Source organism: Mytilus edulis, chromosome 7 (assembly GCF_963676685.1).
Source record: "Mytilus edulis chromosome 7, xbMytEdul2.2, whole genome shotgun sequence".
Lineage (NCBI taxonomy): Eukaryota > Metazoa > Mollusca > Bivalvia > Mytilida > Mytilidae > Mytilus > Mytilus edulis.
Window position 1 is genome coordinate 21463159 of NC_092350.1, and position 12318 is coordinate 21475476.

General features: G+C 31.1%; 1 protein-coding gene across 1 annotated transcript; it reads left to right on the plus strand.

The window, feature by feature from the left end:
* The first annotated feature begins 1328 nt into the window (after window positions 1–1328).
* LOC139482810 (uncharacterized) lies at window positions 1329–11420 on the plus strand. Its single transcript, XM_071266861.1, has 3 exons — window positions 1329–1731; window positions 9089–9253; window positions 10624–11420. The coding sequence occupies exons 1-3, from the start codon at window positions 1413–1415 to the stop codon at window positions 10833–10835; spliced, it is 696 nt and encodes a 231-aa protein (XP_071122962.1). The 5' UTR covers window positions 1329–1412; the 3' UTR covers window positions 10836–11420.
* Window positions 11421–12318: the final 898 nt, after the last annotated feature.

Genomic DNA, 12318 nt, shown 5'->3' on the forward strand with positions numbered 1-12318 from the left:
ACATGCATTTTTCAAAATATTCATCTTTGCATTTGAAACAAAGCAGTTGGAAGGCAAAATCAAATATTTCCAAATTACCAAAACAATAAGCACAATTTTACATCAAAAAGACCATAATGATGAAAATACTTGCTTTCCTAAAAATTGATGACATACAGCAACGGTTCACGACACCAGTCTACCATATTGTCGTGTAAATAACAATAGTTATTGTTATTCTTTATTCATATCTTTTTTTTTAAATTTTGGTGTACTTTGACTGTCGATAAATGAAAATAAATGAAATCATCGGCCATACTACTTTCGTAAACAGACATTAAAGAATGCAAAGAAAAATAACCATCATTGTACGTTTGTTGGAACCTACGAAAAAACGATAAAAAGGAATGCATAACACTGAGCACATTTTAAAAAGGCATTTAAGGTCGAGCATCAGCAGCACTTTGGTACATGCAATAATGCAATTATATGTTGCTTTTGTTTCTGAAGAGAACCGATGTGTTAACATTTTTATTTAAAGTTATGTTGTAATATAGAACGTACGCATTATATCATATACTAACCAATCAAAATGTATATCTGGTAATAAGTTGTAAAATGTTCATATAATATACATACTCTAATATGAACAAGTTTAACATTGTGTGATGTAATGATTTTTTAACTAATTTAGAATGCGTTTTGCAATTGACTGACAAGGGCATCATCAATAATACAATTTTAGATAGACGAAAGATACTAGAGGGACATTCAAAATCATAGGTCAGAAATAACATGACAACGCCATTGCATAAAAAAGGGCAACTAGATAAACCTACATAAAACAGACAGAAAACAGAAAAATTAAGATTGAGCAACACAAATCCCACCAAAAACTTATAAGGTACTTCGGAAGGGTAAACTAATGTTTGTGACTACGAAAATATAATAAATCTAATTCTTACTTTATTTTGAGTTATATTTTCCAATGATTCATTAAAAAGACAATATATATTTAATTAAAAAAGATAAATGTGGTTAACCTAATATATGTGTTGGGTTATTTGTGCGTGTCTGAGTGGGTATCTGTTTGGAACATATAATTCACTTACTGCGTTGAAGTTCGACCATTATTTAGTAACTTAAAAGTAAATCTTAAAAGTTAAAAATTTTATTTTGAAAAACAATAAGTAGTTATAACACATATTGCAACGACGACTTAACAAAATTTTCTAGAGGAATTTTTAAACCATGTAGTACACGATATAATACATCTACCTGTTTTCGTTTTAATTTAAACTACCTTAAAAACTAACGGAGTTATTGAAATTTTCAGTTAAAATTCTGTTGCACTGTAGAACGCAGGCATTTCATTCCAAGTACATAGCTGGTAATAATTTGTTAAACGATACTTCAAGTATACATGATACAAAATGAGCAACGCAAAAGAAGCCCTTTTTCCAACCATTATTGGTGTAATGTTTTCATTTGTAACACTTGTATTGCTGATAGCCTCACAAATAAAGCAAACCTGGATTTTATATAAATTTGTTATTTCTGGATCCGTACAAGCAGTTTATTTAGGCAATCCAGTAACCGTAACATATACATTTACAACGACAGCGGATATCGGAATATGGAATTATGATTTTTCAACCATATCAGCCTATTCCAATCAAATTCCAGGCATAGCAGAAGATGGAACCATAACTGGAACTGAAGATTCAGCAACAAGTGGCTACTTTTCAGAAGGTAATAAATTTATATAGATTATGCATTATGAATCATGTCTAGTTTTTGGCATGCTCTTTATAAAAAAAACCAACAATATCGAGTATTCATAAGAATGTAATGTAAATGAATTGGTGAAATAAACAAAAATATACAATTTGAGATTGATACTTAAACAGAAGAGCAGTAGCTAAGTAATAAAATAAGCTAAAAATGTTGATCGGTTATGGAACTGCTTCTTTTTGAGATATTTGACGCTTAAAAATTGGCTTCATTTGTTTTTACTTTAACCCACTTTTTTTTTTTTTAACATTGGCATTATTCAAAGCTAAAAAAATATCTAGAATTTACTTTAATTTTGGTAATAACCTTTTAATGAGCTATTCTATGGAATAAATCGGTGTCGGTGTTACGGTGTAAAATCCCTGTATCATAGGGGAAAACACAAGGAGTCCAAACATCCGACAAAAATTCAGAAACCTGACCTGACAACATCTTTAAAACAAAAATTACATTCAGAGATATGAGAAGTTAGAACTGCTACAAGAACTTTTTATTCTGATATCAAAAAAATGTTTTTTCTGTTAACGAATTCAAATGTTTGAAAATATATGTTACCGTAGCCTATACACTTAATTTATTATATCACAAATATATTTGTCAAATACTTCAAAGTTTTCAAGAAATCTCCACATATATGAAAACTTGATATCCGCGATAAAATGCTTTATCAATTCGATGTGATGAATGAGTTGCATCCTACAGTTGCAATGTAAATAGGTCCTAATTCGACATAAATGTATCTGATATATATTATTTCTTTATCAGTGTTGTCTTTCGTTTCGTTTTTATCGTTCTGTTGGATATGGAGTGTTTGAGAACATTAGTCTCGAAATCTTAAGACATCTTAAAATAAACAAGTAAGAGAACATTTTCTTACTAAAAATTACTATACAAGTACATTGAATGTATGTTTCTTAAAGAATCGTTACTTTGATTGGCCAACATCAATCTCGCGTCCTTCTGAAATTAACATTCATTACACAATGAAAAGTAAAATTCATGATGACACGAGGTCCCATCATAAAGTCCACAGGTCAATTAGAATGAAATTCAAAACAGTGTGGCTGTGGCCATTGATTGACACATTAAATTCATCCATTGACTTGGACAATTTAGGTGAAAGTTTGTATGTAACGACCACTGCTCACTATGTACTTTTTAAAGACACTTAAACTATGGGGTCACCAAGGTTCAAATAATCAGAAATAACACGATGTTTTGATTTATATCAATTATATAAATCAAAACATAAAGGTTATTCCTAATTTTTCGAATTATTTTATAATTAAAGGCGTTAAGAAACCTTTGGTGACCCCACAGTTTAAATATCTATCGTAGGTACGTCATGAACAGTGGTCGTTACAGACAAACGTTCACGTAAATTGTCCCAGTCAATGGATGAATTTAATGTGTCAATCAATGGCCACAGCCACACTGTTTTGAATTTCAGTCTAAAGAAAAACTTGATAGAAATCGTGCTTTTTTTTGTAATTTCATACCCGAGTGTAAAATCGTTGATCGTTGCGCACACATTTTTAAACTGTAGCGCTTCCACGCTTTATACAAAATGTACTTCGGTCAACGCTTTTACACTCATGAATTTACACAAAGGAGCATTTAATTTATTAACTGAAAACACTGTGAAGATCAAGTCAACGATAGTCAACGAAACTACTTTAGAGTATTTTCTCTTTCATGAAATTAAATTCTGGAGTATTTTCAATGATTAATTATTTTCAAGCAGTTCCATTCTAATTCTATAACTACCGGACATGATGGGAAAATTAAAAATATAACTTGAAATTTCATACGTATTTGTTTTGCTATACATCAGTACAGTATCTTTAATCAGATCTGTTAGACCTATCATATACGAATCATAAGTAATAATAACAAAAATAACAGAGAGAAAAAATACTTGTGTTTTATCTTCCAGTTTTTTTATCACATGGATTTTCTACAAGAACGATACCGGTAGCTCAATGCATAGTTAAGAAACGGAGTTGGAATCTTTTTACTTAGAATAAAATATTTGGATCAGTTTTCCATTGCAAGCACATATTTTTTCTGTTCATGGTTCACATTTGTTTACTATCGAAAAAAAAAGTAATGTTTTTGAATAACCTCATTTGATATACTGTGGATTCATTTATTTTCGTGGGTATCAATTTTCGTGGATTGCTGAAGACTTGCATTTTCTTGGATATTTGATTTCGTGGTTTTGCCAACCTGTATACAAAGCCTATTAAAAATATGTTGTTCGTTGAACATTTGAATTCGATGATCACCTCTTACCACGAAACCCATGAAAATTGGTATCCAATGAATAAAAATGAATCTACAGTAGTGTCTTTTTTTTCACTTGAATTTAAAATTGCACTGAAGCTGTTAACAATGACCTTACCGCTTCAGCTCTAACTGTAAGGTACCCTGAAATTGTTAGTATCTAGATAAGAACAGGGTTTCATATAGATAAGAATCATTTTCTCATATTTCATATTAGAATAGTATAATGCAATACAATGTTCAATAATAGTATAATACAAATTAATTATTATTAGTTTTATATCATTTTACAATTAAATACATTGTTCAATATTGATATAATCGGTGCATTACGTTTGCGCGCATTACCATTACATTTGCGCGCATTACCATTACATTTGCGCGCATTAATCATTATGTTTGCGCGCAGCTTTTGATTACAATTGCGCGCATTTATTTGACAGGTAAACTCCGGTAAGCTCAGGTAATAATACTTATTTATTTATAAATTTATTCAATTATTTTTAAGTTTAAGTATCCTTTCCGTTAGTCGAAGTCACCTACTCACCCACGAGGACTGAGGTGGAAGTAAGATTCAAGCAGGATAAGTCGGTTGCATTATATCATTTATCAATACGTGCAAATGTAATCAAAAGCTGCCCGCAAACGTAAAACATTTTAATCCCCAAAAGTGCGCAAACGTAATGCGCCCATCATCCAATATAATACACTTATCCGAAATTGAATATCTAGTGTCGGTTCATCTCGTTTATCAATTACATGATTTAAGTGTGTGGAATATCGATTTTCTTGATATAGTGTCAGTTCAATGTTGAGTGCTACATGTCCGTGATGTTTATTATGACATCTTGTATTCCAATAAGATCAAACTGGGAGATGACATGTGTTAAAGGAATAACTGTAATATGCTTCTGTCTATAAAAAATTAACATAAAAAATGTGACGTATATTGAAAAACCTGCGTCCATCTGATTCGTGCTTATTTTACAACGAATTGTAGGTTAGACGATAAAAGCACGAATCTTTGCAAAATTGTATAGTTATATCTGGTAGTCAACTGCAATTTAAGCTATGACACACTAAACAAATCCAAATAGCGGCCATTTTCAAGATGTCTGCTAAATAGTTTAAATTTTACAACCATGGATATTGAAGCATGATATTAAAGTAAAAAATAGACAAATCAATTCTGTTTTTAAAAACACGTATAAAATTTAATCCGTCATAAAGTTATATAAGACTTAATTTTTTTTCAAAATGGCGGAAAATTTCAAAATGCCGTAAAAAGGAGAAAATGAACAATTCTATCGAATTTTAATTTCTAGTTCAGCCAATATTTTAGGGATTACGTGTCCATGATATATGGCTGCTGCTTGAAAGATATTTAATCAAATATTCTATTGATGGAATGATTCGATCAATCAGAAGCCATCATAATTTGTTTGACCATCGGAGACTCAAATGATAATGATTATGTTCCATTTCTCCTTGCCACAATTTTATTCTAAATCGATTGCGGTAGCATGAAGATGATTAATGAATAGTTCTTATCACCGAATTTCTACTGACCATGAGCAGCATCATGAGTGCTACCAGTTCGTCTCAAACATAAAATTCCTTCCGAACACTTGTGTTGGCTCCTTGTTTTGATGAGACTATGCTTTCAATGTTTTGTTATTTGCTCTTTATTTTTCAATGTCTGTGTTTTCAACAAGTGAACGTTTGTCAATCGTACAGGCATAGCAAACGTTCACATTTTTCCAAGTTTAAGATCATTTACATATACCAATGCAATGGTTTTACATGTTTTATATATTTTAAATTCTTATGGTAACTTTAGAGATATATATAAATACACGCATTTTTAGCCATGGCGTTGTCAGTTTATTTTTCGATTTATGAGTTTGGCTGTCCCTCTGGTATCTTTTGTCCCTCTTTTATATTATATATGCTTAATTACTGGATATTAGTCATCGATCTATGTAACCAAGAGCATATAGGTAGGTGTCACTAGTTGAAGAGGAACTGATGATTCTTCTTAAATATATGAGACCATCCCCGATTTTTATTTGGTTGGTGTTGCAAAATATTTAGCTTATTTTGTTTAGCGATTTTGTGTTATTCTTTTTATTTAATTTTTTTCTTCTCTGTTGTTTTTTTACGTATGAATTTTGATTGCCTAAGTATCTTCCTCATATTTTCTATTATCTAAACAACAACATATTTCACAACAGTTTTCAAAAATGGTTCTTTTGGACAGTCCAACTGACCACAACATTTTAAACAGGACCGTACATAAAAGAATTATCCAGGTGCGTTTCCATCTACCGTGACATCCGTTTTATATCTCTCAATCACATTATATTACGTCATTACAAAATGCTGATACCTTTGAGATTAATGTCAAGCAGCACTCTGGGCAAAAGGTTGATACTTACCGCGCCTTAAGCTTTCACATGCTTTGAGAATGTTATGTTTTTGCTTTTACATGTTTTATATGTCGTTACGTACAAACGTTCAACTAAATTGTCCCAGTCAATGGATGATTTTAATGTGTCAATCAATGGCCACAGCTACACTGTTTTGAATTTCATTCTAGTTAAATGTATTTATCGCGCATTGGTACTGGAAGCCATAATTTGGATAAAAAAATGAAAAGAACCAATACATAAGCAAATTAAAACCTAGAAAGAACAATATCTTAATGATCTTACATCAACATGTCGAGTTCAATCTTTAATGTTACAGACCAGTTGTGGACTGTCAGTTTTTTTTCTTATAACAAATTAAAATCACAAAAATACTGAACTCCTAGGAAAATTCAAAACGGAAAATCCCTAATCAAACAGCAAAATCAAACGCTCAGACACATCACACGAATTGATAACAACAGCCATATTCCTAACTTGGTACAGGCATTTTCTAATGTAGAAAATGGTGAATTAAACCTAAGGCTGGTTTTATAGCTAGCTTAACCTCTCACTTGTGTGACAGCTGCATAGAATTTCATTAATTTGACAACGATGCGTGAACAAAACAGACTGTTTGACAGAAGTGATAAAAACGTCAAAAATAATGGAAAAGCCGTCAACATCGTGTTGTTATCTTAATCAATATAAACACAAACAAATGTGTAAACAAACATCTGACATGGCACACAAAAGGGATGTTTAACTACAGAGCCACGTCATATGTAACAAAAAAATTCAAAAAGAATAAAGACATGCACATAAGCAAAATGTGAGATAAGAGTACAAAACTTATCATAAAACAATAACACAATGACGGGATGTATAAGTACAGAGCAACGATATATGTAACCAAAACAAAACACAAAAGGGCACATAGAGACAAAGCATATTAGTAAAAAAACAAGAATACAAAAATTGTCATAAAACAATAACACAATGAAAGAATTTTTACATCACGTAAAATGGATACCACCACAAACAGAATAAACACTAAAAGGACTCTTGATAAATACAAATGAAAGAATACTATCAGATCAACTCATTTTTGGAAAAACGTATTGAAATTACATTTAGAATAAAATTCAAAACAGTGTGGCTGTGGCCATTGATTGACACATTAAATGCATCCATTGACTGGGACAATTTGGGTGATCGTTTGTATGTAACGACCACTGTTTACTATGTACTTGTTAAAGACACTTAAACAATGGGGTCACCAAAGGTTCTCGACACCTGAATAAAGTAATTCGAAAAATTAATCAGAAATAACACGATGTTTTGATTTATATCAATTATATAAATCAAAACATAAAGCTTATTCCTGATTAATTTTTCGAATTATTTTATAATTAAAGGCGTTAAGAAACCTTTGGTGACCCCACAGTTTAAATGTCTATCGTAGGTACGTCGTGAACAGTGGTCGTTACAGACAAACGTTCACGTAAATTGTCCCAGTCAATAGATGAATTTAATGTGTCAATCATTGGCCACAGCCACACTGTTTTGAATTTCATTCTATGAGGTTCCTTCATTGATTCAATGAAGTAATGTGGTGGATTCTTACAAAATTTCGTTTCCCTAATTTTCATTAGAAATCATGTTTCCTGAAAAATATGCTAATCCTGCCGCGACAAAATGTCTTATCTTGATAAACTTTCTGTAATTTCTCTTTTCTTTCTTGAAAGGAAATCTGACAAATATAAAAAAGAAGATATTATATGATTGCCAATGAGAAAACTCTCCACCAAATGCCAAAAATTTAACAACTATAGGTCACCGTACGGCATTCAGCAATGAGCAAAGTTCATACCACATAGTCAGCTATTAAAGACTCCAAAATGAAAAATGTAAAACAATTCAAACGAGAATTCACAGCCTTATGTATGTAAAAAAACAAAACTGAACGAAAAATAGACTTGCAACACATCAAAATGACAACCAGAATGTGACGGGGTTAAACATGTACACATACTTCAATGACATAGAAATATGTTTGTGATGCATGAGAGCCTCTAAAAAATCTGCTATTCATTTTAAGTATTATGTTTCCTTAATTGAACACTTATTTTCTAACCAATCACATAAGGTTTTCAACGATGTCATGTACATGAATTTGCTATTTCTATGCGAAGACCTAAACCAAAAATATTTTTGTTCTGCTAGAAATATGTTTGCCAAGTTCTACTGTTTCGATTTTGCAAAACACAATACGATTGATCATAAGTGATAATTGCTAAATAATTTTTAAACAAAAAGCAAAATTTCTATAATGTTGGTCATTATTTCCAAAATCCCTTGTAAACTTTTCAATTGTATGATTATATTTTATTTCGTTGATTGATACTCATTTATGAAATATGCGGTTTCGTCATTTTGACTGCTTAAAAACGATGACACTACCTGATGGTGTAACAGATAAAGAAAACACTAACTCTTATAAATCCATTTGAAAAAGAAAAAAAAACGGTAATACTGAAAACGAAGACAGGCGGTTAGAAGTATGATACTTTCTGCAAACTAAAATTTAAATTAACTTGTTCCCTTTTTTTCAATTTTAGCGGCGGTCAAAGCATGTAGAGCATTGGCAATTTTAGCCACCATATCCACTTTGATTAACATTATTTCGTCAATTGGAACTTATATACTTTCGATGAAGACAACAGGAAACGTTTTGAGACTATTTAAACTTTACACCATTACAATATCCACGGCAGGATTTACAGGTAACTAAAAGATCCAATATACTAGAGCTAATTTCCTAATGCTTGAAGAGTAAGACTGTGGTTTGCTGGCTTGCTTTGTTTGTATTGATATTTGATCAAGTATTGATAAGAATTACATCTACAAATAATATAATTAAGCGGGATTTAACCTGTTAGTTGATATTTCTAGCCTCCAGGTTAACATCAAATCAAATTTAAACATAATGTAAACAGGTTTGTCTCTGTCTATTTATATTGTTTGCAAATGTCAATTTTCATTACAATGCTCGAACAACCATGTATACAAACATAACAAGCAATGCAACCAAATTATCATTCTATAAGCATTAGAAAATAAGTTCTAATAATTAATCTTTTTTAAACTTGTAGAGTCGTTTGTTCGAAACAGCGATATAAATTGAGGAATACATATCAGAAAGATCACTGTTTTTTTCTTGTGTTCTTGTTGGGGGAGGTGGTATCATATCATGGTTTAAAAACAAAATAACAGGTTGAACAATGCAAACCGGTTTAATATGTATTTGTTTGTTTTATTTCATACATATTTTAGTCTTGGTAAAATGCAACCGTTGGCTTAGTTAATCTTGATTTTTTTCATCAAATTGACTATTTCATTTATTTGTTCATCCTATATCATACTGCATTGAATTATTATGAAATATACTTAATTCATTATTAGCCGATTGCCATGATATATAACTGTCAGTCTACCCATACATAGATGTGAGAGGTAACTTTTTTGCCTGAGTCTTCATGTATGACTATCGGAATGGTCCTGCTAAAATTGAAAATTCAAGCTGATGAAATTAGGTGACAATTATCGATGATAGACAAAAGGACCAAGTTAAGCAATTAGAGATTACTTTACTACCTTTAACAATAAGGAAACCCCATACAATACAGTATCCTATCAAAGGCACCGGTGTGACAAAATGTGTAAAAGAGAACATACGTCTTGTCTTGTACTACAATAATAAACAATGAAACATAAATGACAGACACCAACCAACGGCAACCACTGGATTATGTGTTCTTGCTTTTTAACAGGCACATAACGCATATAGAGGGTCAAAGATGTATATGGGTGCTCTTCCACCCCTAACAGGGGACAGCTTTGTTACAAAACAATATTGAAACAAACTAAAAACAATCAGTTTGCAAAGTGTTTTCTCTTAACAGAAACATGCTATTTGTTAGATGGTATGATAAATAAGATAATTAGAGAATGGTTTAAAACCATATTGAGCGTTAACATGGTTTTGTATATGTATTAAAACATAACACTTGTATAAAATAAACACGGACAAATCTATTTTAATATACAGTGACTTTTAAATATACGATTTGAACATGTTCTCTTTTTTTTTCAGTTTTTACAGCGACTTTGGCTTTAATTGTTGTCCGAACCCAGTTTAAGGATGGTATGAGCATAGATACGTCCTTTTACATCGCTATAGCAGCGAATATCACAAGTGCAATAGCGCTTGTCATGTATAGTATTACATATGTCTTTCTATATAAATACAGAGGATCTTCAATCACTCAAGTTCTTCCTGTTGAAGATGTAGGAACCAGTACCTAAAGACAATGGTGGACAAAAAGTTATAAGCATCAATTAACAGTTCTTTGTTGTTATTAGCTCTTTTGTTTGGTGTGCTATAACATAGAGCAATTCCATTTTCGTTTACATCTGAGTGAATGATGGCATTTTGATATATAAACCAGACAGAATTGTGATATGGGCCGTGGCCAATTAAACTTCATGTACCGGTATTTTATTTCCGTTTTCTTTTACTATATTATAGTATGAATGATTGCGAATATGACTTTTTGTGTATATACTAACTATTAACGAATCATTATGAAGATATTGTATGCATCATTTGTAAAATACTCCTTTCATTAGTTTCAATTAACTGTCTTAAATAGATCAATGTAATATGTAAATGCAAAAGTTATTTGAAAATCTTGAAGAACGTAGAGTATATGTTGTTTGTTTCAAGAATGTCGGTTTTTTTTTCATTCCACTGTTACAATTTTATTATACATTCGAAACATTTTTTGATAACTGAGCAAAGATACTTATCTCAAATGTATACACTGAAAACAAAATTTGTTATTTGATGCGGTGATTTTTTACCTTCATTAAATTAGAATAAAGTTTAAACAGTTTTCGTAAAACATATTTGTCAATACTATGTGGTGTACCTTCTTAAGCAAGGCCGTTAGTTTTCTCGTTTGAATTGTTTTACATTGTTATTTCGGTGCCTTTTAAAGCTGACTGGCAATCATACAACATCTCCTTTTTTTATACTTAGAGTGACTGTAATGACGTACCCCCTGTATACACATGTACAGTCTTGTTCTTTGAATAATTGATAATTATACGTATAAATAATAGGAAATTTAGACAATCTAGTATGTTCGATAAGGACCTAAAACGGACCATGTTGCTGGAATGAATTTAAAACTAGGATTAATTGACCAATACAAGACGAATCATAGCTAATACAATGACAATACAATGACACAGACGTCACTTCAGACGAAAATTCAATCAAAATAGATAAATTTCAATTGATTTCTTAGATAGGAAATATAGAGGATATATGCATCGACAGCACAATGTTTTAGCATAATCTTTGTTATGGCATTTTACATATCTGACACAAATATTAAGTTTGTAGACGCCTACGCTTAACGTTTCCTACTATTAGGAATTAATTTGGTTGAAATCAGAACTATTATTGTCAAAAATTTCAAAGATCTCTTTTTTTTTTACCTGTTTGAGATGTAAAAATCAACGCCTCGCGTCGCCAATAAAACTGCATTTGCGACCGTCAAATCAACAATTGACGAAGGTAACTCTTCAACTACAGTACTGTTATTCCTTAAATGTTGAATATATCTATTTTTGTTCATGACATTTTGCATGTTCTTTGTAATTATAATTTGTAATAGTGTGTCAAACTACTTGTAATTACTGTCATTGATCAACATTCATTACTGTCAGAATTTCATTCCGTAATACTTTCTTAGTCAAATCTTCAACAATAATCTTCTTA